Source organism: Rhea pennata, chromosome 7 (assembly GCF_028389875.1).
Source record: "Rhea pennata isolate bPtePen1 chromosome 7, bPtePen1.pri, whole genome shotgun sequence".
NCBI lineage: Eukaryota > Metazoa > Chordata > Aves > Rheiformes > Rheidae > Rhea > Rhea pennata.
The window spans coordinates 8,086,486-8,113,680 of record NC_084669.1 but is presented as its reverse complement, the minus strand read 5'-3'; the positions used below and the strand labels follow the sequence as shown (position 1 = coordinate 8,113,680).

The 27,195-nt window shown below is 38.4% G+C and overlaps 2 protein-coding genes across 2 annotated transcripts in view; both read right to left on the bottom strand.

The window, feature by feature from the left end:
• Positions 1-1,705: 1,705 nt before the first annotated feature.
• Positions 1,706-6,827, bottom strand: SPMIP5 (sperm microtubule inner protein 5). The gene is made up of 4 exons (XM_062580384.1): positions 6,668-6,827; positions 3,947-4,133; positions 2,801-2,904; positions 1,706-1,860 (listed from the first exon to the last, which is right to left on the bottom strand). The coding sequence occupies exons 1-4, from the start codon at positions 6,825-6,827 to the stop codon at positions 1,706-1,708; spliced, it is 606 nt and encodes a 201-aa protein (XP_062436368.1).
• A 3,741-nt stretch (positions 6,828-10,568) lies between these two features.
• HSPA12A (heat shock protein family A (Hsp70) member 12A) overlaps positions 10,569-27,195 on the bottom strand; it is a 60,453-nt gene continuing 43,826 nt past the window's right edge. The window contains exons 7-12 of the mRNA XM_062580436.1: positions 24,380-24,551; positions 21,325-21,411; positions 20,628-20,732; positions 19,293-19,551; positions 17,310-17,413; positions 10,569-15,800 (exon numbers count right to left, since the gene is read on the bottom strand). Of these exons, the coding sequence (XP_062436420.1) occupies positions 15,166-15,800; positions 17,310-17,413; positions 19,293-19,551; positions 20,628-20,732; positions 21,325-21,411; positions 24,380-24,551 (1,362 nt within the window). The 3' untranslated portion in view covers positions 10,569-15,165. The remainder of the gene's footprint in view (positions 15,801-17,309; positions 17,414-19,292; positions 19,552-20,627; positions 20,733-21,324; positions 21,412-24,379; positions 24,552-27,195) is intronic.

Sequence of the window (27,195 nt, the reverse complement as noted above, 5' to 3'; positions counted from 1 at the left end):
AATTCTCCTTTTGACCCACAGAGAAAGAGGTGCCTAATGAAAATATACGATCACGGACAGTGTGATGATAACTGTCTGATCAGATAATGGAATTGTTTTCAGTGATAAGAATGAATCCATTACTAATGCAAATAACGATAATAATTATAATTTGCAATACAGTAAAAATCACCTAGTCTACCTCCTCCTTTGACAGGAGACTGTATGATAAATTATAGGCTGAGGAAAAAAAAATTCAAAGGGATAAAGGTTAAAAGATTAAAAAAAAAACCCTGCAACTTAAATGCTTAGCAGGGAAGTCAAGACCTGAAAGCAGAAATTGGTGCTATTAAATAAAGCAATTGTGAAGAACGAGATATTATGGAATTGATTAACAAACCAGAAATCAAACCTTTCCTCATATCACTACCTCTTGTCATAGATTTCAATAATTTTGAAAGAACAAAAAATTAAGCTGGTATATAATGAAAGAAATAATTATTTCAATGCAGGTGAATATGCTCTAGGAAGGTTAATATAATCTAACAGGGCAAAAAAAACCCCACAAGAGTTCAGTAAATTTGGGTAATTTCACCAGTTGGTTTTGCTTCGCTTTGGTATCTAAAACGGGTCCAGCTGCTCTGTCTTTCCCAACCAGGCCCATGTCAAAGAATATTTGCAAACCATGTGTTTCTAAACGGTAACTCTTCTGGGGTTTCTGTGCACGTTAGGATTCTCATACCAATCCCATGATCTCCTTTGTTCATGTGAAGCATTTGGGGTATAGGAACAATGGGGGAAACATTTCATTTCACCTTTGTCAGGGAATACGGTAAGATAGATGGAACAAATTTTAAGTTTCTGAGTTTATACTACAGCTCTTGCTAAGTGAGCTGTTCTGTTGCTGTTCTGTTCCCTTCATAAATTAGGCAGGGCTGAAAGTACTGTTATATACGGTTTACTATACCTTTTTGTCATTTCACCATCCTCATAGGTTAAGGTGGTGAAGCAATGTGCATCTATCAAGAAAACATGATTCTCACATTCATCAATCATGAGTAAATTAAGTGATTGAGTCTAGAACTACGTCTTCCAACACTCTTTGTTCAGATTCTGGTTTTCGAAGAGCAGCATGTACCATAATAGTCACAATGGAAGAGTTGGAGATTTTAGGATCAGCAATATCTGAGCGAAACAAAGGCCAGAAGAGCTGACCCATAGTTAAAAGTGGGGATGACTAGCAGGTGGACTATTTTTTATTCTTGGTGTAGAGCTTGGCTTACTGCAGTTAGAGAAAGGCTATTTTATTGCATTTTTAATCTGCAGTTACAAGTGCTATAGCTTAATGTATCCTGCCTAAACTCCTGCAGCAGTCCTGCTGATTTCTCACTCATTTAAGTTTTCCATTGCAACATTTTCCCATGTAGTCCAAAAGCTAAAAACACTTTGATTTAGTAGCACAAGTAGTCTATCAGAACTTCAGCACTATAGGAATTCGAGCAGAATGCTTTAGCAATGCAAATTGCTAAAAGCTACATGAGTGCAAAACTGTATGATTCATAACTACAAAATTCGTTGTTACCTCATAAGTGCAATTTATCAAAAACACATCCAAGTAGTATAATATTAACTGCTGCAACAATGCCCCAAGGTTTAAACACACACCCCTCAGATTGCACACAAGACCTTTAATCAGTGTTTGTAAAAGGCAAAAACACAACATGCCTCAGTTATTAACATCATATTTCATTGTTTGCTGATGCTTCACCAGGGCATTCTGTTTCTTAGTGAGATATGCACCATAGGAGTCCTCTGTGTGTGTACACACAGAACTACTTCGGCACAGATTTCCAAACGTCTTCCCAGCAATGAGATGTTTATCTGCAAGAAACCAGAATCCACTTTTTCATCCCCCCAAATGGCCAATAGCAATAGAGAAAAAAAAAATCATAGGTCTACAAAATCTGATTGAAAGCCTTGGGTTTTAATTTAGAGAATTAGACTGAGGGCAAGCATATGAATATTCTTCAAATGTTAAATATGCCACAGAGAGGAAAGGAATGAAACGTTTCTGTGTCCTCTAGGGATATGACAAGGTTTAATAGCATTCAACTGCAGCCACAGAGATTCAGAGTTGACATTATGTAAGACTTCACAAAGATGAGGACAGTTAAACACAAATAAACTGCCTGCGAAGGTAGCAACATTGCCTTGTCAGAAGACTTAAAACATTAAACAAATGTCAGGAATCGCTTAGGCAGAACAAATACTGTTTTGCAGCAGGAAGGTTAGATATGTGATGTCTTAGGTCCTTCCCAGCCTAATTTATCTCCTGCTGTGCTCTGAGAGATTTAACTGCAGTCAGCAAAAACACTGGATGGATCTGCACAGGTATAGAGAAAAAAGGCCAGAGTACTTGGCACAGACTTCTCTCCTCTAGCACTGAGAACCATCACTATTTTCTTCTCCATTTTTTCCCAGAGTACTCAGTGTTTATTAATCTTCACTGTGTCCTGCAAAGCCTGTCTTTTCTTCATTCCTGAAAGCAGGACATGTAATAGGTTGACACTGGCAAGCAGTTGTATCAAGCTTTAATGAGGACTCTGCAGCAGTGCTAATTAATTTTTATTATCTATATTGTCATGTGGTTATCTGATCTTTCTGTACTTGTTCAGTTCATTTAAAACATTTAAAGTCCTTTTAAAGACTTACCAAGGTTACTCACTGGATAGCATCCTTAACAGCAAAAGAAAAAAGTCTAAAGACATAGTTAATATTATATACCACTTGACCCTAACGGATGGAAATGATAAATGCTTACGTGGGATGTGACCAGTGTATTTTGGCATCATCCCTTCAGGCCTGTAGAATCTTTGATAGGCATGTGGTATTTTTCGAACTTCAATCATCTCATGCGTCTCCCCTCTAAGATAAAAGAAATTAACCATAAAAATAATTTATATGAGTTTTGGAACATCCTCATTTATGTTACCTGATTCCTCAGATGTTTTACACAATCATCAGACTTAAATGCTGACCCTGCACTGAGTGGACAAAGGTATCTATTCTCCTACCTGTCTATGTACTACTTGCTATGGGCTTTTGCATGGACTAGGCACCTGCGTGCTCCCAAAACCTTGCAGATACTACTGCTATCCTGAGATGAGGAGAAATTATCTGAAGGGAAGGATAATATTGTAGTATTGCATGTAAGACAGCACAATTAAATACAATATCTCCTGCATCTTTTCTGTTGGATCCAGCTCTACTGTCACTTAACTTCTTTCAACTCCACTGATTTTGAGAAGTCAATACTGACATAAGTAAGGGTTTCTTGGGGGTGGGGGGGAGCTAAGAAAAATTGCTCTGTATGATTGCTACTAGATGAGTAAAAACTCTGTGAACAACACATTTTACTGCAATGCATTAACTGCAACTTCAGTATGTGTTAGCAAATAAATACTCAGTGATGTCATATGTACCATACATAGTGTGTTTTTTGTGTGGGAAGCATCAGGTCAGCATGGAAGTTGTTCTTTGTACTACAAAGGAAAAGGATATGTTCAGTCTAGTGTCCTCTCTTATCAGCTGATGGCAGAAGGAAGTTCCTAGTAGAGGTGCAGAACTGATTCCTCAGAGGGAAGGAAATACTCCTTGTTGCTATTAGGAAAGGGAGTCGCGTTTTTAACTCCTTGGACTACTACAGCTTAGCAATTCAAACTCCCTGGTATTCACAGCCGTCAGTCTCCCCATTCCTTTCTACTGCAAAACCTGATCTCTTTCGGTTACTACTGTGACATACCTGTGCTCTCCCGCAACCAAATCCTGGCTACATACCTCTTCAGATGATACCTCTTACATTCAATCCAGTACTGTACTTTTACTTATGAGTTCTGCTGCAGTATACAATATTCACAGAGTGAGCCTGCACTGCATTTTTCATTCCTTCATGTTTATGTAAGCTTACCTGTGGACGCTGATAGAAGAATTATAGGGGATTCGATCTACTAAGTTCTTAAAATCCTGAAAACAATTTTTTGCCATCACACGATAACGAACACCGTGTCCTAGTTCAGTGACTTTTGCTCTAGGCACAAAGCCAGTCCAACCAGGGATAGGGGGATCCAGTAAACTTCTCTCAATTATTACACTACCTGAAAAATGAGAAAATAGATACTACTTCAAAATTATATCCAGCACCTACAAAATTATACATTGAACACAAAAGATACAGAATTACCTGGCTTACAAGAGGTGTTTGCAGTTAATTGACATACTTCATACACTGCTCTTCAGGCCTTTTATATTGCTGAGGAATATATGCTTGGTTGCTTTTGATACACCCCTCGGTGACACTGAGACAAGCTTACGTTTTTATCCAGACAGCTCTTCCAATACTTTTGAATATGTGTTTCTCTGGCTACAAAGGACTTGAGGGCTTGGCTAAATGCCAGGAGGGGCTAGACTTAAAGCTCCTCTAAAGTCAGTGTGAACCTTTCTGTTGAATTTAATAAGCTCTGAAATGGTCCCTACATAGTGAAAATACTCCTGCACACACGTGTGTGTGTGTCATTTTCACTGCACCGTGGAAATTCCCACCAAGGAAATTGCCTCCTGCCTGCAAAACAGTTTCAATAGGACACAAGTGTTTCAAACTGCCAGTTTACTATGCTGTGTGCTGTTAAAATAGCTGTTCTGTTCAAACACTAGAGGTAGCTGCTGCTAAGCAAAACATGAAGCAATATAGGAAGAAAAGGGATTGTGACAAAATTAAGAGTTGTAACTGAAGATTTTTTTTATAGTAATCATGGTAGAATGGGCTTCTGGGACATCCTATACAAGACTGAAATACAATGAAAACTGAGAATTCAAGATGCCAAGGTTTGATCTGTATTTGGAGATCATGTTCCCCAAAGAAGATACTCAGCAGCCTAAACTTATTTCAACTAAGGAGTCTGAGAAATGTTTGAAGAGAATGAACTTTGAATGAGGAGACCAGCATCTCAAATTCTGTAGGAGCCTGAAGAACTGGGAGAGAAACTCTTAAAGAATTGCAATGTAAGAGTCATTAAAATGTAAAAGACATCATGTGTTCATAAGTAGCCAGAAGTTAAAGCTGCAGTGAAATGTGTTGTAAAGGTAGGAGTTAAATCCCCATGTTAAAAAAGTCATACCATTTACCACTACTATAATCTTTACTATTAGAACAGTGATTTAATATTCTGAACAATTAGATATAAATGTTTAGTACAGTAGGATTCAGGAAAGCTTAAAAGCAGATTCTCTGGGAATTTAAAGGTTTCGTTTGAATGACTTGTTTCATAAAAAAAGTCTCAAATACAGACTCAACTTTTTAAAGCTGCCCTATACATCATTAAAACTGCTAGTGTTATCATAGCTGTTTTAGAGCATCTGTATTTAGCTTTTCCATGAGGAATGTTTCCTGCATTGTCTGTGCACCTTAATCTACCACCGTAATGAAATCTGTGCCATATTTCTGAGCATGTGACTAATGAAATCAATAAAGTCATTTACATGTTTAAACTAGGCATATCCATAAGCAGGTCCATATATTAAGTCAAGGATAAGAAGATAGTACTATCATGAACTCACACACGACAGATAATCAGAGCATTGACTTCTTCACTTCCCCACAAGCTACTCAGCATTCCTGACATTTGTTAGGATGGCGAAAGACAACATTTTTGCTGCAAGGAATTGCTCTTTGCACACAGTAAGATTTGTGGAACTACACAGGCTTTAATGTAAACATCTTTGTTTGTCTGACCATCTTTCAGACTTTCAGATCTCTTCTTTGAAGAAACAGTAAGCACAAAATTCTGCCAGATTCTTCCTCTCTAAAATCTTGTGTCATTCTACAAGCAGTGCCTCTGAGAGAATGCCTCTACTTACCAGAGCAGAGGAAAGGAAGAATGAGAATAAACAAAACATAGAATTTATACCTAAAAAAGTAAATACAAATGTTTAGACTTCAATATCTAAATGAGATAAGCAAATAAGATACACAATTATACAATCTGCAGTTCTCACCAGTTTATCTGAGCTGCAGCTGTTCAGCATCTCTTGAAAATCAGGCATCTCTTGAATTTGGTAAGGGGACTCCAAATCCATTCTACTGGCGAGGGGCATTTGGATGATGTTTAAGATGCTTAGGAAACTGAGAGAAGAGAACCTCTGTGGGGAAGTTGGACACAGCTCTTGGAAGATTTTTTGTAAGTTGTTTCATTCAGTGATTATTAGCACCAGCATGAAAACGCTGTCTGCAAATCTCAGTGAGAAGCACTGCTCTATTTATTGCTCTATCATCATTCTGTGATTTGGAGCCCATTTAAGTAAGGATTTCTGTAATATCAGTAGAACTGATGTAGGACTCATACAAATTACTTCCTATCAAGATGGGGCTGGGGCTGTAACTTTAAATATAAACACACTTAAATGAGAAAATCTTAAGATTTAGAAAAGAAGTATCTAGTGAAAGGGCCAAGTTCTGTCAGTGAATGCACACGTATGTAAATCCCCTAGAAATTAGAGCAATGGGCTAGAACACTGAAAGCAAAATTTGGTTCTTAATGTGTCCCTGAAGACTGTAATTATATTTCCCATTGTACTAGTAACATTAATTGAATGTTTAGCTGAAATCAAGTTCATTACAAGTTAAATACAGTACCTAGCCTATTAGGATGGTGTTTATAATTATAGTTATAAAGTACTTGTAAAACATCTTCATTGCGGCAAATAGGTGGAAGTTGGGGTGTAGTGGCTGCTATGCGTCTCAGCTCATTCTTCGCATCTTTGCGTCTTTGAGTAGTATTGCAGAATAAGGTCATGTACACCATTGAATCACTTCCATAACTAGTGCTAATGCTACAGAATTTCAAAGGAACATGGCCTGTAACAGTTAGCATAAAAGATAACATTGCTCAAATTGTAATAGAAGCTTTTAAATGCAGCAGGACCTTACAAAACATTTCTAGATCTACAAATGCACAAAAGGCTTGCACATATACCTGGCCACATTAAGTTTCTTGGCCTGATACCTCAGTTTCGGCAATAAATCAGCCTTTGACAAGGCCTAAGAGAGTACAGTCCTTTCTATCAGTTTTTGTGTCACTTCATATCTGTGGGAAAGAATTAACTTTAATAGACATTTTTAATAATAGAATTCAATTTGAGTTTACTAAAAGTGCAATTTTTAAGCTTCATCTTCAATTGATTAGAAACTGTGATTACATTAAAACAAAGAACTGCACTATCAAAAAAATATTTCAGATGAGAAACCAACCCTCAAAGAGGACTGTCACCATGTAATAATCTATTTTCATTACAAGTGCAGCACTAATTATGTTACAGCTCAACCTGAAGAGTAGGACTCTGTTATATGCTAAAGTAATACAGTTAAAACTCCCGCACTATGCCAGACTAAAAACTGCAGCTGCTGCTCAGCTCTAGACTGCAACCTTCATCTGAATGAACAATTCGCAAAAAATTATTTGATTATAGACTGTAATACAAAGCTACAATTCTGACTCAGCATCTCTGCATGGCAAAAACTCATGTTGGAGTACTACGAAACATACTAATGTGCTTTGGTCCTTCACATAAAATGGAGAAGCCTTCATGGGACAGGAGCTGTTGTAGAAGCTGCAAATATGGCCCATTCATCACCTGAGGTTCTCCTCAGCAAAGGAATTCATTGCTGACTAGTTCAGTTATTATTATGGGAGAAAAGAGGCCTGAACATATTGCTTACCTGTGTATCCAGGTATCGGATGATTTCTGGCATCTAAATATTTTCGGACAGATATCATAACTGAAAGGAAATGGACAAGTATATCTAAAATCATATGCCCTTATATTATGGAAAAAAACACATTACCCCTTCAGTTAGTAGGCCAAATTCAGTTTCTTTCCAGTTAAACCCACAGCAGCTTCTCAAAAACAACCTGAATTCTAAAATTTTATGCTAGTGTGACCAAAACCAGAATTTGTCCAATCAGTAAATCTGGTGCTATTTTACTCCTGTAATTGATTTTTTTTAAGATATGTAGCTAGATAATAGTGCTAGTTCTAGGCTTGCTAGCAGAGTGAGCAGGGGTCACTTTTACTGGTTGAAATCACCCTCTGGTTGTAGCTATGTTTTAAACACCTTAACTGAGTAACATTTATGATTTATATTGTATCTCTATAAATAATGGTCTCTGTTTTCCAAGTATTTTTATCATTCCTTTCAGGAAAACACTCATAGCAACCAACAATGTTTACATGAAACTTCTAATGGTACCCACTGCACCTGAATCAATTTTTTTTAAGGAAACTACAGGTGACTGGTAAACTTCTACTCTGAACACATTCCTGATTATAAGCTGTCTGGAAGCAAAATAATAATCTGCTCCAATATGGCAGAAAAATCATTTCACCTGCAAATGTTACATCTGTAAGGAAACATTAAATCACAACAGAACAGTAATCCAAAGAACAATTCAGAGCATTATCTGCTTCCACAGATTGGAAAGCGATAAACAACTAAATAAGACCTTGAAGAGCATTGATGTTGTGAAACTACAAGACACCACCACCCACAAGATCACTATTTTCTAACACTGGACCTAACATATGATACCAGAAGCTTTCAGTAGCCTAGCAGGCCTTCAGGATAGCAAGTGAAATAAAGGACCTTAAAAAAGATATAGAGTGGAAAGGGATCACTCTGTAGAGAAAGATGTTATATCACAACAAAAAAGTTACCTTTAAGGCATCAGTATAAAGAAAAAAAAGGGGGGGAACTGAGTTCTCAAACACAGCAAAAACTGTGCAACAGGTTTCCCATAAGAAACTCAAGTGTCAACACAGAATTTGCAATAAATGCCTAACTCTATAAGCAGGAGGAAAGAAGCTACAAAGAATCTAGTTTCTAGCACATTACCTGGGTTGAATAATACTTCCTGTCACAGCTGAGGCTGGAAAATAAAGCAGAAAGAAAGGATATGGTCAACACTACCAGCACAGTAATGTCTCTAATTTCCTTCATCATCCACAAATGTGATAAACAGTAGCACAAGAGGCTGAGGCCAGGCTGTGGAGCTGCCGCAGGAGTGATGGTGCCTGCACCCCCCACGAAAACCTCTCGCCAGGGTGGGACCTATCCACAAGCACACTTCCTCAGCTGCGACAGAGGCGGATATGTGCCCCTCGAGACACCTACGGCAAGGCCTTGTGCACACCCGCTGTCGCGACCCGCCCTGCCTCCCCCACCCCTTTGAGGCCTGCCGGGCTCCCAGATCTGAGGCGCCCTCTGGGGCAGGCCGCCGCCCGTGAGGGCCTGCCGGCCCGCCCAGCGCCCGCTCACCGCCGCCCCCGCCCGCCTGCCCTCTGCGGCGCCTACTCGGCACAGCGTCCGCGCTGCTCGCCCGCCTCGGCCCGGCCCGGCCCGGCCCCGCCGCGCGCTGCGGGCCCCTCGCGCTCCGGCGGCCGTTGGGCCCTCCGGCGGCCGTTAGGAACTCCCGCGGCCGAGGGCAGGCGGCGCCCTGCCCGAGAGAGCAGTGGGCTCGCACCGTCTCTTCCTTGGAGGCGGAAGGCACCGGCTTCGCCGCCTCACAGGGCCCTGCCTGCACGTACCCGGGAGTATTTTGGGGGGAAATGTGTCAATGCTGGTGGCAACTGGAAGGCTTGGGAGAGAAACTCATGCATTGGTATTCTTTAAAAAATCTGCGTAGTTTTTTTAAAAAATACTTCCCCTCTTCCTCCCGCCGGCAATGCTTCGAGCAAGTACTTTAAATCCTTTCTGTGATAAATTTTTAAGATGAACTGTTTGATTTTAATTATGAAAATTTCGCATTTACCCTGGATGAGAACACCATTTAGATGTTCACCCTCTGCTCAACACGTCTTCCTTCAGACCTGCCACTGTGGGCAGTGACTATGGAATATCGACAGTCACATGCTGTTTTGTGTTTTACATCTTACATGCTATTATGTTTTTCTAGTTATTATCAATAGGCTCTAACAGTAATACTTAGATGACAATGAAAACCAGCAGCACTGTCGTATGTCTTGACATGAAAGTTCTATAGAGAATGCCTTAAAGAAATGGCAAGAACAGTATGTCCTCAGTGTTGAGTATATTCCATTTCCTAGCTCTTTCATTCTGATTCATAGTATCTTATAGAAAATACGTTACCTGTTTTTTGGTATTGTCTAAAGCCTTTCTGTCTTAACACCCAACAAACAGCCTATTCAAAGCTACACAAACTTTGTGGAATCTGAGTATGATCTCCGACAGTGGATTTCAACCACAGGCACAGACTCCCTCTAAGAAATAAACAAGTGAACTGAAAAAGCAGCAGCCTATTGTTTGAAGATCTGCATATACTACACAGAGGCATGCAACTTCTAGGCAAAGACTCTAGGTATCCACAGATCCAAACAAGTTTAAAAAATCTGATATGTAGCATGTACAGTTGGTATCGCTTTTGCTCAGTTATGCATATGAAGGTGCATAAGTATAACCACTTAGCCTTTCTCACTTTTTATAGTGCTTTTCATAAAAATAGCAACACCTAGAAATAAAATTTAGTTTTATCATATTTTATTTGACATGGTTGAAGACACAAGCACTCAAGATACAATCCAGACAACTTGTGAACAGCTCCAAGCATCAGTGAAATCTGAACATATCTTGCACAGAGGTGAACAAGACCACAATGGTTCGTTTTATAATATAGTTTAAGACTATTTTAAGCAGGTGAGTACTGTGACATTATGCCCAACAACTTTTAAACTATTCAGCCGCTTAAGCCACTTCATATTATAAATATGCAGCTTATCTTGGTGATTAAATCTCTGCAATATATAATTAGCCTTCTCATAATAATGCATTAAAACTCCTGTATATATATATACAGTGGTATGAATATATCAATATTACCTGTTATAACCATCACTGTATGTTTATCAGATTCTAGTACAATTCTAGAATTCTATCACAATTAGCTGCTAACTTTCAGCCTGGAGCCATGTAACTTTGACCCACACTTACAAGTTGCTGCTCAAGAAAAACTTCTGTCAAGGCTGCTTGTTTTGCCTAAGGATAGCAGGCCTTTTCAACACTAAGTTGCCCAATGCCATTTGAAATCCCTACAGAAAAAATGCTCTGCAGGAATATCTTGCTATAGTTACAGAATTACTATTCTAAAAATGACTCATTCCCTAATAAATTTCATATTAATTTCATAGCCTAGCAACCTTCACTATCAAATCGGGCATCTGTATGTCACTTACATATATAAAGTTGTTCAACAGGGTTACAGACTACAGACAATAGCATAACATTCTACTTCCTTATTCTAATTCACTAGAGAAACAAGCTAATTTTCCATTCTTGGGTGTAAAGAGGTCAATGAGGTCAGGTGGGAGTTTGCTCAGTAGTTCCCTGTTCTGCAAAGGTAAGCTTGGTAATGAGGAAGTGCAAAAATATGCCAAATCTTCACATTTTACAGTTACAGCAGAATCATTTAATTAACAAAACCCTGCTTGGATCCACATAGAATCTTATAAAAGGTGAATACAAAAGTGCAGAAAATCACTACTGTTCAAAAACTACACTTCTGAAGAGCTGCAGAAATTACTGTTACTATTCACTGCCAACAGGCTGAAAACAGCACAAAAATCACGAGCCACATGATCTGTACTGGGTCTCCTCTTTGGCGGAGAGGGGAGTCGAGGTGCAGCCACGTAACCAAAAGTTTACTAGACCGAATTTTGCCCTAACTTAAGGCCACGAATATACTGGAAACAAGTGTGTGTAGAATAGACCCATTCAGTGAAATGCAGAATGCAAAGATACTGAAGCCTGCCTTTCTGTAGGAACTTTGTGTATGGGCACTGATAGACTAGCAGTTTCTATTGCACCTGATCTGCAGCTACTATAAGTCATTATTGCCTGGCTTTAACAAGTATAATTTTTAATCAGAGAAGATCCTTAAAAAAAAAAAAAGTGTTAAAGAAGCTGTATATCCAGATCATACATTCTAAATTTTAACATGATTTTACAGGAGAATTCATCCATTATTATGATGAACTGTTAGAAATGGAAGGGTGACCATCTGAAACAAAGCAATGAAAATCCTACCAACATACTAGTGCATCCATGTAATATGCTTAACTGGTATGACTTGCATTGCAGGAAGAACGCTGTATTCTCTGACACACAGGCATTTTTTTCTTATTATTATAAAATCAGCCTTTTACATTTCATATCTTACCATCTTTAAAAGCCTATAATTATGGAAGCTGACTGAAAAACTATGTTATTTAAAATTAACAGCTGAATGAATTCAACAGAGGCAAAGAGCATTTTCATACAAGAAAATAGCACTGTAGAAAGAAAGAGTCTGTACAATATTTAAATATTGTATATACATAAAATTATATTGTTCATAACTCATCTTAAAGTTTCTCTTGTTTGTAAACCATGGAAAGCAACACACAAAAAATTCTAATATTTAGCTTTTAAAGCATTTAGCAGGCAGCAGGAAACTGAATGCTAGCAAGCATACTTTGTAATTACAGAAAGTATCCAGCCAGATACAGTGACTAGCATTCTCCATAGTCGTCATCTTTTTTCTTTTTTTTTTTAATTAACCAAATGCAAAACATTTATTTTCACATTCTACTCAGGAATTCTGCAGGAGACACAAAATTCAAGAGCAAAATGCGGCCAGCCAGTTCTGCACTCTTTACTGTGGCAAAACTCTAGGTTAAACATAGAAATCTGAAGTGCAGAATTGGAATATAAATTAGTGAAGTAATTGATAAAACTTTTATTTCCCAAAAGTGTCAGTAATGGCTTTAACTCATGCTCAACTTATTAGAAAGGAAGGTTAAGTTTAACAGCTAACATTGCAAAGTTTCAAAAATGTAATGAATTCCAGCAGGTAATCAACTCTGTATAAAAGCTTTGAAAGTGTCAGCATTTGGGGGTGATTCTACAGATTAGTATCAGTCTGCAAATTTGAATGGGGATTTGGATTTGCATTAGAAGCTGTCAGTTCATGGCAGATAGAGATCCAGGGTTTCACAAGTTACCTACTTGTAGGATTTTACAAAATAAAAACTGTCAGCTCTAGAAAAAATTCTCCAGGTGAATATGCATCAGAAAATATTTCTAGAAAGTTATTATTTGGTAAGCAAGATCTTACTGGGACCATCATTGTACTCCCCCTGTAGTATAATTGCATGCTCCTAGCTACTTAAGGAATGCTTTATCTACTTAATCCTTTTTGTAGTTTTGTTCTCTTGGCCTCTGTCTTCCACTTCAGTGCAAGTTAACTCAACACAGAAATATATTTTCCATTATTAAAATGTTTGCTACTCGAAATAAGTTATTATTCTTTTGATCTGGACATTTTCTCCCCTTTAAATTGTTTAAAACTTCCTGGACAGCCATCAGCTTACTGTATTTCCAAAAATTAACAGAGATTAACAAGAAAAAATACAACCACTGGGAGGAATGATTGATAGACCAGATCGGTGTGCTGCCATTCACAGGGAGACTGGAGAAACAAGCAGAGTGGAACCTCATTAAATTCATAAAAGGGAAGTGCAAAGTCCTGCATCTCAGGAGGAATAACCTCATGCACCAGTGCAGGCTAGAGGCTGACTGACTGGAAAGCATCTCGGCAGAGAAGGTCCTGAGGGTCTTGGTAGCAAGTTGAACATGAGCCAGGAACGTGCCCCTCCTTGCAGCAAAGGCCAACAGCATCCTGGGCTGCATTAGGAACAGTGTTGCCAGCATGCTGAAGGAGGTGATTTTTCCCCTCTCTTCAGCACTGCTGAGGCCCCATCTGGAGTGCTGGGTTTAGTTCTGGGCTCCCCAGTAGAAGAGAGACATGGATGTACTCAAGCAAGTCCAATAAAGGGCCCAAAGGCTGATTAAGGGACTGGAGCTTGTGACATACAAGGAGAAGCTGAGAGAGCTGCTTAGCCTGGAGAAGAGAAGACTTGGGGGGGGAGGGAAGGGAAGGAGGGGTTGGATCTTACCAGTGTGTATAAATGCCTCATAAGAGGGCATAAAGAAGATGGGGACAGACTCTTCTCAGTGGTATCCAGCAAACAGACAAGGTAATGGGCCAAACTGAAATACAAGAAATTTCATTTAAACAAAAAAAAAATCTTTTTTTTTTTTTTTTTTTTTTTTTTGCGAGAGTGGTCAAACACTGGAACAGGTTGCCTAGAAAGGCTATGGAGTCTCCAACTTTGGAGATATTCATAAACCCAACTGGTCAATGTCCAGAACAATCAGCTCTAGTTGACCTTGCTTTGAGCAGGTGGACTGAACAAGTTGATCTATGGAGGTCCCTTCCAGCCTGAACTATTTTGTGATTCTGTGATTTCAGATGGAGACTAAAAAAAAAAAGTTTAGCCTTAAAGGAAAATAGGTTTGTTTTTAACAATTTTCCAAAGTATAAATGAAAACAATGCTGGCTGTTCAGTCTCAAAGCTAGCTCTAAGAGCTTTTAACAAAGAGGCTTTATTTCCAAAACACAGCAGTTAATATTAGGCACCCTATATATTATATTTTTGTATTTTAAATCTAATTTTAAGGATTCTAAGGATTTTATTTTCAGTGGAATCTCAGAAATTATGAAACTCATTTTCTATTCATTAAGTGTCTGGCTTTCAGCATTTAAAGTTTTGAAAGTACAGGGCAAAATCAAGAGAACAAAAGAAGACTGTAAGCTAGTAATTTTTTCAGAGGATGGTGCTGTTCATACAGATAATCCCTACAAACACCCTGTGAATTGGTGAGTGTTTCTAGGGAGGAAGAGGAAGCAGGGCACAACAAAGACATAATGATCTTATATCTTTTAACTAATATTTAACAACCAACAACAATCAGCATTACTTAAAAATGGTGGGGCTTTAAGCATGCTTGAGCAACTCAGGAACTTTTACTACCTCCGGAACCTTTGCTCCCCAAACTTTTGAGGGGTCTTTTAAGATCCAGCCTTTGGTCATCCAAGGTCACAAACATGACATATCCCTACCTACTGGCTGTCCTCATCTAGCCTGCTGAAATTCAAGTTGATTACATGATATATGTATGTCAAAAAATGAAATAGTGGAAGAACAGTCTCACGAACAGGCCATGGTGGTGAAAATGGACTGCTAGTAGTTTAAGAAATCAATACCAACTTTGACACTTTTAGAAGTGGCAACATCAATGGCTATGGCTTTGATTTCAGTGTCCCCAAACTGCATGAGTGTTTTGATCTCCCGTCGGTTTGGCACTGAAGCATCAGTTCCTGTGAGATCCAAGCGAAGGGTGCCACACTTTTTCACTCCAGATTCTGTGATGAAACTCACATTATCTTGTTCTGAGCTGTAGATATTGATCACTATTACTAACTGAGAAGGTTTTGCAGGTGTATAACTGCGTGTCACAGTTTCTCCAAGGGCTACAGATTGGTCAGCTGAGATAAATTTGTCAAAAACATCAGTGCACCAGCGCGTGCCATCTTTGATTAGCAGCTTCTCTGGTGGATGTTTCCCTTCCACAAACCGATTCAACACCCCAACACCATAGGTGAGAGGGGAACGTCGCACTTTGATGACGGCAGGGTCTAGACCAAAGAGGACAGCTCCTTTGAGTATAGTGAGCCCCACATCCTGAGGGATGATGACTCGACATCTGGAACCAAAAGCACTCTGGACAGCTTGTTGAAGTAAGGGGGATTCAGCAAAGCCACCCACCAGAAACAGAAACTTGACATTGGTCACTTCTGGTTTATCAAACACATCACCTAAACAGAAACAAAGGCCATTAGGTGGGAAAAACTTTCCTAAGGCAAAGTGATGCAGGTGAAAATCGTAATATCCTAATATACACAAGATCTGAAAGTGCCACATGTTTCGAGGGACTCTATGCCCACTCCACCACACTTAGCAGGCACTAGTTCCACTTCAGCTTTACTTCCTCTTCTACAGAAGAGGCTACGGTCTTGTCCATTCTGTCTTTCACTGGGGCAATGCCTGTGAATAGAAACTTATTAGAAATCATAGGATATTTCTGAAGGAGAAGTGGCACTCAGGCTTCCTAAACATAATTTTTATTTAATTTGAACTACTAAAGGGAGATGCACAGATATTTGCAAAGAAATCTTGCCAGTCAGAATTCATGTGGCAGGGGAATGGATGTCATCTTGTCACTGCAAGTAGCAATGAGATATTCCCAAACTTAACTGATTCAAAGGCCCTTTATTGCATTCCACAGAATTAATCTAATTTTAAATTCACTTCCTGTTTTGGACCCTACCATCTTAACCACAATGTGTACCCTCTGCAAAATCATACCTCCTTGCCTTTTTACAGATGTTCCCTCTTAGCTTAAGCCCACATCCTTTAGTTACAAAAAAGCAAATAGTTTCATCACTCAACATCAACTAAGGCTCACTCTTAGTTCATTTAAATAACTGAGGCAGCATGACTGAGATGTCTGTCCAAACTATTCCTTCCTGCTCACATATAAGCTGTTCTATATTTTTTATCTTAAGTTGTATCCTCTCAAATTTACCTAATAATTCCTCATATAGAGAGACCAAAATTGGATACTGTATTCCAAATACAATTCAATTAGTGCTTTGTAATGTGTAGGTAATAATACCATGCTCAGCATTATATTATACTCTACTTGATACAACCAAGTCTTCCATGAGGCAGAGTTTGGGTAATTAATTTCACAATAAACCCATGTCACTTTCTATTACTGGACTAATATATCCAGCAGTGCTTAATCCATGCCTGGAAAAACTTTTACCAAGATGCATCACTTATTATTTGTGTTTTAGAGATGTCAGTGATTTGGGCAGCTATGAAAAAAACTGTGACTTTGTAAGTCCACCCACTGATGAGAAATGAACTAGAGGTCTTAATAACAGGAATAATCAGAAACATAATTATGTCTCTGGCATTAATTAGTTCTTTCCAGAAACAGGAAAAAGAAAAGTAGGATCTGGGCTAATCAGTACGCTTCAGCCTTCTGAATGCTTGCAGCCCTGGAAATACAGAATAATTTAAGCTTAGACAGCAACAAGACTGAATCACACTCAAGAACTTGTACTGGAATGTATTTAAGTGATGTTCCCTACTTGAAATTACTTTCCTGACTACTTTGTAGAGCACTACATGTTTCAGAACTAGATTCCTTGCCTAGCTGGGTTGTTTCACTATAATTCCAGCTGCTGGTCTGAAACAGGCAAATGAAGCTTCAGTCTCAGCTCAGGTAGAAAGTGGGATTATACACAGATACATACTAAGGTGCTGAACAATCTGGTCTATTGTAGGTTTGAAAAGAGCATTCATTGCATCAGGGCTCATCCTCAGCATTCCCTGGGAGGACCACTTCACAAAGTCCACACTGGAAAATAATAGTGAAGAAGGACATTAAAATAATAAATCTAGTTGTAAGAAATAGCCAAGCACTTGCAAGACACATAAATGAATGAGTTTACAGATTTTGCATGTTGTTTGCTTGGGGGAAAGAACCTGGCCTCACCCCAGGCTCAAGACAAATTGAGCAAAGTAAAATTTCAAGGGAGATTTGTTCTTTTTCTTGTTTAATTGTTGTTTTCTTTACCTGATTGCTTCCTATAGCATTACCAATGCTCAACTGCCTTTTGAAATAGCTGCCGGCCTGTCCAGTGCCTGCTCATCTGAAACAGCACTGATTCATCCCCAGAAGGGCAACATTTACATTATAGCAGCAGCAGGCCAAAGCCACTGGAAACACACAAAGAAAACAAGCAAGTGTACAGGAAATCTCAGGAGGCAGAAGGGAGCACAGCTTTTTAATGAGAGGCATGTGTGTTAAATTAATATAGGCATATGTTATTCCATCATTGATCCACATTCAAAAACCAGTTATAGCTTGATAATATCCTTTTCATTCATGTATATACATCACCTTTACACTCTTTCTATCCTCTACTGTCCTAATTCCCTTTTATTTTGTGGGGAATGTTTAGTACTCCCTCTAAAACGCACCATTAAGACTACTAACAAGAAGGAGATGGTCTTGTGATGAGCAATATTTCCAGAAATCTTGAAAATGATTTCAGAGCTTCAGTCTCATTTAGGAAGTGACTCTGAGGCTAGATCCAAGTCATTTAGGTTTTTACTAACAGTTAGAAAGAGATGCAGAAGCTTCAGCCTGCATGCTATATTTAACATTCAATAGAAAAAAATGCAGGAAGAGACCAATGTCAAGTATTAAATAGCATGTCTTCTGCTCTCAGGTCCCAAGCATTCTGCTTCAGATTCGTGGGCTCTCTGGTTTATTCTCTTTGATGACATTAGCCATCATTAGCAGAACTTCAAAAGATGCAAATTGTCCACTTCTACCTTCTCCTTACTCCCTTTTCTGCAGTAACCCATGATCTTGTCTTTTAGAGTGCTTTCTTGAAACTGACAGTCATGAACTAAAACTGTAGCAGGGGGATTATATCTCCCCATCTGCTGAGCAAATGATCTAACTAGTAAAATATTATGAGGAAAAGTCCTGCCATCAGTGCAAAATAAGAACACATTCACTTTGCCCAGCTCTGTGCAATAGCATATATTTTTACCTATGATCTTGCATTGCTCATAAATATATCCATATTATGGATAGATTTATGTGTCTCATGATCCTGGATTAATTTCAAGGCTCAGGCTTCTACCAATTATCATTCTCAGTAATTAACTTTTGGCATCTAAATTCTCTATTTGTTATCTCTGACTCTCTTACTCTATTACTCGCTCATTGACGAAATGGGTCTTCGGTTTAAATGAGTACTTAGCAAAGCAGAACTGACTTTAAAAGAATCATCTGTGCTTGATTCCGAAATAAAATCAATAAATAAATGACTTGAAACACATGGTCAAATTCAGGAAAGTGACTTAATGGGTCACTGGGCAACCTAGCAGGAGACCCTGCTTGAGCAGGAGGGTTGGACTAGACAATCTCCAGAGGTCCCTTCCAACCTCAACCATCCTGTGATTCTGTGAATGATAGCCTAATGAAAGTCAAAGAAAGCAATACTGGGACAGTTTAAGTCTTGTACAGAGAAGCTTGTGCAAGAGATTGATCAGAACTTCTTATTCTAGAAACCATACTTCAGGCAATCTTATTTTCTCATTAATATCTTACATTTTTACATTATTATCTTTTAGTCCACATGTAATTAGGATATTTTAATTATTTGTCTTCACAGTCAGTTGTTAATTATGCATCTATTTAGGTTCAAACATCTACTCACTTGCTTTTCCTTAAGGCATGTTCTACACTGTGACCTCGAAACTTCTTGTAATAGTCAATGAAGGAGAAAGGCAGAGTAATGTTCAGTGGATTGGTTCTGTCTGGAGCTGCTGCCCTTTTACGGGACTCAAATGCTATCATCAGATCTACCCAGGCAGCAGGACGCTTGATTTTAAATTGTTCAATAAAATCTTCTCCAAATATTTTACACAGGAGCTTTTCAAATTCATAGTCCACACCTAAAGAACCATATGGCCCACCTGTATCACAGACAAAATACAGCTTTAATATTCTTCTTCCTAGATTTTAAGTTCACCATATATACATCAGATTGGCACTACTAAGAATTTCATAGCATAGAGAGGTATACAGAAAGAGATACCTTTTGTAAAGATATCAGCTGATCTAATAAAAAATATAATTTACCTTTGCCATACTTTTACCCTTACACCATCATCACCATTGCAGTACTACGACGACAAGACAGAGAAACATTTTTATTAGAAGCAGAGGAAACTGCCTCCTTATCCACATATGAGAAGGTGTAGGTTGGACTTGTGTTCAGGAATAGATACACTTGACGTACAATGTCCTGCTTGTTTTTATTAGCTTCTTCCCAGTGGCAGTTCTGCAGCCAACAAGACTGAGAATGCTCAGCGAAGTACCAAATACAGGAGGACTAGCTCAGTAATACAGAGGCACAGCAATAAACAGAGGCTGCCAGGTGGTTAACAGACTGGCACAGGACCAATTCCAAGTGGATCTGGAGTTCAGGAAAGGAATATCATTCAAGGAATTGCATTTTGCATCTTTGTTGTGGACTAATCATTGTGCATTTTTCCAAGGGAATGGTGTACCCTACTTGTTACACTGCCTGTGAAATTACTGGAATATATTACCTTCCCCTTAAACCTGGGGAAAATTTGGTTGTGCCAACAGTCACTTTAGAAGGATCCTGTTATGACACTCAGCTATTTTTATTTCTATGTTATATCTTGAAATACCTGAACAGAGCAGCAATATACAGGTGACCTGTGAAAGGGGAGGGAGATGATGACTCTGTTAGCAGAAGTCAGACCAGGACCATGGCAGAGAATGAGTAACAAAGGAGGTTACAGTTTCTTACCCTCTCAAAGTCAGGTTTACCATCCCAAAGTGTCAGAAAAATAACATAATTTACCCTTGTCTACTGATCAGCAGTTAGGTTATCATAATTTTGAATGCTGATCTTATTTCAGGAAGAACTGTTAATTAAATGTAGTGAATAATAAAGATTACCTTCAATGACACATCAAAATATTACACAAAAAAAGCAATCAGTGAAGGTGTCATTTACCTGTTGCCTTGTACAGTTCCTTAAGATGCCCTTCAGGGAGCCTGATCTGATGAACAGTCATATCCACTGTGCCTCCTCCACTGTCAACGACGATGTAACGATCACCTTGTTTGCAACAGGAACAGGCAAGTAATATATTCATCAGCATTAACACAACAGGATATTGCTATGAAAACTTCTCGTAGACATTATCACCATCAGAGATGATGGCTTACATGGAGTCATGGATATCCACACTGAAAATTTGATCATTATTAGCAAATATAATGTAGTGATTGATAATAAATATGAAATTTGGATGACAAAAGCTACCAGTTTAGCACAGGTGAGTGCCATAGTGAATTAATGGAACTGCTTATGCTACTGGTACATTCTAGTGTATGGTGTACCAATTGGTGTACCGATTCCAAATTACTATTATGGCATAGATACAAGGTCTGCTCTAAGGAAATTTGTTCTAGTCTATATTTTAAAACCTGGATTCCTTTCTATCATCTACTTAAAAAGCCATATTTTGCTAGAGCATGTAGAATTGCAGCTCATCCCTGGTAACTAAGAGCAGCACATGTACTTTTATTTTTTTCTATTTATAATCAGCTTGAGAACCCTAAGGAACACAGCAGATTTGTGGGAAATGCAATGTTTACCCACAATATAAAACCCAAAGGAGAAAAATTCATTCAAGAAAGGACACTACCTTCTTCCAGTTCAGACCAGATCTCCCCTATGACATTCTCCACCAAAAAGGTATGACTCTGTCGATTACGACGGACGTGTTCCTTAGCTAGTCATTGAGAGAAAGAAAATTACTGCATATAAGATGTCATGAACAAATTGATAGCATACAGTGCAGGAAGCAAATGCAAGCCAGATAAGATACCTCTATGTATCACTTGATAATAGAATAGATGAACAAAAACTACTGCTCTAGCATTGAGAATATAACATTACTCCTAGAAAGGGAAAAAATGTTTTTTAGACATTCTGTTCTTCCTTGATAGTAACTGGATTAAAAACAATGGGCTAATATGAAACCCCCAAACAAGTCCTTCCTTACCAGACTTATTTTTTATATTCTGGTTTTAAAAATGCAACCTGAAACAAGGTGTCCTAGTTGCCAGCCCTGCTAAGAGTATTTTTGCCACAAGGTGGCAGCCCTAGCCCACAAGAGACTGACAGTTTCCTAAACGTTCCCAGGAAGAGCAGAGAAAATTCAAGATTTTCTACTACTGATTTTGGGTGCTCAGCCAAAGATACCTTTGGAGCCCTTAAGTCATGACCTTTCAGCCTGTCTTAAAACAAGTATCCAAAAACATCAGTTCACAGTTTCATAACTTCTTAAGGCCCAAAGAGATAATCAAGTCTGAGTCTCTGTTAACTCAGCCAGGACAGAGGCAACTAGATGCAATTAAACACATTAATATCTATTTTGACCTTTACGTATGGAAATCCTGGTTTTAGCTATAGTCTGCACAGCAAAACCTAATAGTACAGTTCTTTCTTAAGCAAATCAATTATATCTTTCCTTGACTAATAACTAAGATTTGGCCTATTATAAATATGCAGAGGACACTGGTACAGAATAATTTAGCTACACACAAATTAAAAATTAAGTATAATCTAATAACACTGTTATAAATTAATTTATAAATATTAATTTCTACTTAGACATTTAAAAAATGTAAAACATTCCATGAAGAGTAGCCTTTGCTATTAAGCTTCTTCATGAATCTGGATGACCAAAATATCATTTCTTGTGTAATTTTCATTCACCTTAAAGGCAGATAAAACACCGCAGAAAGAAATGCAAATGTAATGCAGGAAAATATCATTTTTTTCTGAAAATAAAAGCATGCAAATTGCTGAATGCATTCTTCTTCTGGTTTCTACCACTAGAAGAAGAGCAGAAGCTCTACTTTTGTGGATACTCCTTCCACGAAGACGCTATGATGCAGACAAGCCATGCAAGCCTCACAGTACTGACTAAGCAGCACATACCAAGAGCTTAAGTGATGAAGTATTCCATGACAGAACAAGCAGTAGGTCCAAGAAAGGGCCTGACATGGAGCCCACAGAAGTCAGCAGGAGTCCTTTCATTCACTTCGGTGGGCAATAACATGAACATAAGATCCAGTCTTTAACAATGACTGAAGTAAAATTAACCTGGCCATTATGAAGAGTAAAATTTTGGTTTTGACTTCACAGCACCAATATGGTCCTTGAAGTGCTTCTCTCTGTTTATGTTTAAAGGATTTTCCTTCTTAATCCATTCCCAGCTTTTCTTGGATCCTTGCCATGTCTATATGAAATTTTAAATCCAATCCCAAATTAATTCACTTGAAACTTTGTTTTCCTTAATTTTGACAAATTCTGTTTTAATTAATCTTTCTCATCAACAATGGCTTTCACCTTACGAAGTCAAGAAAGAGAACAATAACCCTCTGTCCAAGAAAAGACCCTTTAGCAGAATCCCAAAATCTGTCAAACAGCTCCTACTCAGCTTCAAAACCCCCTTAATCAGAGAAACTCTTTCCATTGATAATTTATTTTCCTAGAGACAAATCCCCACAGAGCCAGAAAGAGAGTACACAGAAAATCACATGGAAGAGGAATGGTACAAAACATGAACACAGGGGAAGGAATGTGAGGGGACTGCAGAGGAATTGTATTCTGTGCCTGGTGTGGGCCTCTGTAACACTGAACACATCTGACAACTGCTAGCTAGTGTAGGTGCATGGATATGATAAAATGACATGATGAGTCAGTCTGACCAAAAAAAACCCCCATCCAGTAAGTACAGGATGGCTTTACTAGCTTAATATTCCATTTGCTTATGCTGGTTTGCATTACTAAATGTGATGAAATACAAATAATTCTGAAACATTCTCTCTGGGATAGATTGGCACACCACCACTGCTGTTAGTACAACAACAATAATTCACATTAATAGAATATATGACCTGTTATGCTATGATTACACCATACTGCTGCTTCCTCCCATTCCTCTTTTTCCCCTCCAGTCTCAGGTAAGCTCAAAAATCTTTGGTGATGAAGGATCTTTTGCCAAGTGACTTAAACTGTTGTCCAATCTCTGTCCCTCACTGTAAGTCAATCTTCTAACACTGATTATTAGCAACCAATCATGTTCCAATAAATTAGAAGTGCCATATTTAGTTTATTTTCAACATGTAAATAAATTCATTGCTGAATTCCAGTGCTGTGCTTTCTTAGTGTTGCTAGTAATTAACGCTAAGTATTTCATAGGGATGACATCGCAAAGCACTATCTGCCAGAAAGTCTGGAAGAACATCTCAAACTAAGAAGTCTCACTGCAGACCCAGGTGTATAACACATCCAGTAATGAAGCAAATTGAACACATAATTGTTTCCAACTTAAGATAAAAATTGACCCAATCATGAAGTATTAATTTTAATTAAGGCAAAAAAAAAGCACCTGATCTGTAAATACTATGGTTCTCTTTAATTTTAATCTCTAAAAGAGTCTCACAACATCCCAATAAAGGCAATGGAGATACCTGCATGCGAAAAATTAAGTGTGTGCAAACTTGTTTGCTGGATCAATATGTAAGCTAGTCTAATTACAGTAAACAATGAAATAATATGTTAAAAGCAAATTGATGCTAGCCTGAAATATTTCAAGAGAGTAAAGACAAGAAATGGTAAGAAAACAGCCCTAATGAGCAATGCACATTTAGGCATAAGAATCTAAAGTGAGTTAATAGAAAAAGTACCCTGTGTAAATCCAGTTGCAGTTGTGTCACTTGGGCTATAACCATTAACAGGTGCCCTACTACTCAGGTCTATCATCTGGTGAAGGCGAAGTTTTCGGCAGTAGATAGAGGCAGCCTCAGGTTCCAGGGCAATGATCAACTGCTCCGGATTTTCAGGAGTTGCCATTCCTGCCTGTGAGAGAGAATTAATCAGAGAACTGGGGTGGGAAATACTGCAACCTATCAGACCCTTTCCAGCAAGTGAACAAGCGTTTCCCCAGCTCTCTGTGTCAGTTAGGCCATCCCTCCAAGTTCAATGCACAAAGAAGCTGCTACCACTTTCTGAATGTCTTGATCTGGGAATCATCCTGCCTACTATGTATAGTCACAACTTCACAAGGTGTAAACAGAGAAATACACATGCGCTTACCATGCTGAATGTCTACCTGATCAGCTGTGTGTGACAGGTGGAAAAGGAAAAGTCATTTTGAAACCCATGATGAACAGCCCAAAGCTCGAATTAATCCATGAATCTACCTGTTAAGAGAGGCCTCCAGTCTCCTTTAAGAAATGAGGAAATATCTTTGGCCTCTTTTCCACACAGTGATATTTTAAGTATGCTTTGTTTTATATCCTAGCATTACATAGGGTAAGTGGATGATTAAATTGGAATTGCATTAGCCCAGATAATTTTGCTCACAAATATATTGTGGGTCATTATCTGGGGGGAATTAATTTCCCCAGTTAGTTAGCTTTGCTGAAAGTGACCGTCTCCCCACCCCACAGCTTACCAGGCATGTAGAATACACCTTACTAAAAGTGCATCTTTTGTCTTAAACACAACATTTGCTATTTCTCAATCCACTGCTTTTAGGCACATCCCCTTTTATAATAGCTTCAAAATGCTCAGTATTCAAAGACTCAAAGCACAACAATAAGGCATATTTTGTAAAATATAATGAGAACAAGCCTAAAAATAAACCCAAACTGTAAAACTAATTGTCATTCTTTCTACTTGCTTTCTAGATAGTGAATTTTCAAACACAACATTTTTGAATAAGCCACAAATTCTCACACAACCACATCACTCCCAGAGTGGAGCTTAGAGAAAAATATTGAACATTAGTTGACAAAGTTGTGTTTTCATGTCCCTTCTCCTGTATTGCTCCATACCAAACTTTCAAAGTTTGGAAAATGCAGATTGACAGTTGCCAGAGCAAACCTACAAGATATATAAGGACTACCAGTCAAGCACTAGTCCAAGCAGACTTTCCTGCCATCATACCATTTACATGCAAGCATGTGTACAGGTACAGGTTTAGGTAAAGCTGGGGCTTTACTGGGAATGAAGTTCTTGAATTATGCCCTAGGACAAGCCCGAATTGTCCTCAAACCAGTCTAGATATACTAAACACAAGCAAAGCTGGGTACATGCCAGCTCACTCCACCACGAGGTATTTCCAGCTGAGTTCTTCTAAACACAAAGCTTTAATTTGTGGAACTGGAAGGAGCAACATTCAAGATATAAATCAACTCTTTCTTGGTCCTTCCTCACAGTTGTTTATCTAACATATTAAAGACCTCCAAAAATGTACAGCCACCTCCCACAATCTCAATTCTTTATTGTCCTTGCTTTTTGAAAATTTTGTTGGAAGTCTAATCTGAATTTTTATTTCTGCAGTTTAATGTCTGCAATTTGTTGTCCTATCCAATATTGTCTTGGAGAGTAGTTCCCTGCTTCCCTGCTGTAGTTTTTACATATATTAAATCCATTATCATGACCTATAAGAGCTCTGAATCTGAGCAGCAAGTGTTTTAATCACCATCAGTGTGGATAACCTTAGCATGCTTAGTTTGCTCAATGAATTGGGCATACATTAGTAACACACACAATTCTTGGTTTCATGTCCAGCCTACGCACTCAAATAGGTATTGCTGGTTGTTAGAATATAAAATAAATTCATTGCTAAAGCATATTAAAACCCAAAGACTACATCATAAAGTATTCCCAGAGGTGACAAGAACTAAGTTGCACACACAGGAAATGCATTGGTATTTCCTAACCTGGGTGTGAGGGGGAAGAATTGTATTAATTACAAAGCCATCTGGTTGGGGTTTTCTTCGTTTGTTTTGGGGAGGAGGGGTTGGGGAGCAGGGGTGTATTTTGCTTCAGATTTCCAAAGGAAAACAGTAAACAATAACATCTGATTGCTCCCCTCCTCCAGCAGTAGTCTGTACTATGAACTTTTCACATTGCAGCCTGCACTTCAGTAGAGGAAGGCAGTTATCCTGCAGTAGTTGGATTCAAATTCATGTTCTCAGTTCCTTCCAATATAGTAGATGCTATTCTTGCTTTTTTTTCTGTCTAGATATAGCATACTCAAAGTATCTCCTAAGGAATACATTTAAGATAAAATAAATGACAGTTTTTAACAGTTCAAAGAACAGCTGATCCTACTGGAATTTCATGAAGAAAGGCCTTTTTTTGTTAAAAAGCTTTCCTTATAGAGTTTGAAGGCCCAGTTACAATGAAGAATGTTATTTCATACCAAAAAAAGACCATATCAAAAATCCAAAAATCTTGTACAGCAGAAGGTACAAGACATCCTGTATTTAAGGGACAATATTGACTCTTTACATACTACATTGTATATGCAGCATTTCTACACAGAGTATTATAAATAGCATATTATTGTATATATACCTACAAACCCACACAGAGTGATACATCTATGGGGAGAAGGGGAAAGAGAAAGAAAAGTGAACACACACACATAGTGCTAGGGAGGAACAGAGCAATGAGATTATTTTAATACAAGCTCTGAGAAGATGAAGAC

Excerpts from the sequence above, each read along its gene's own strand:
- SPMIP5 (XM_062580384.1), bottom strand. The coding sequence starts at position 6,827 with ATGACCTTATTCTGCAATACTACTCAAAGACGCAAAGATGCGAAGAAT. Across the intron at positions 4,134-6,667 it reads ACACCATCCTAATAGGCTAG|GTAGTGTAATAATTGAGAGA; the intron begins GTACTGTATTTA and ends CTCATTTTTCAG. Across the intron at positions 2,905-3,946 it reads TCTTCTATCAGCGTCCACAG|AGGGGAGACGCATGAGATGA; the intron begins GTAAGCTTACAT and ends CTTTTATCTTAG.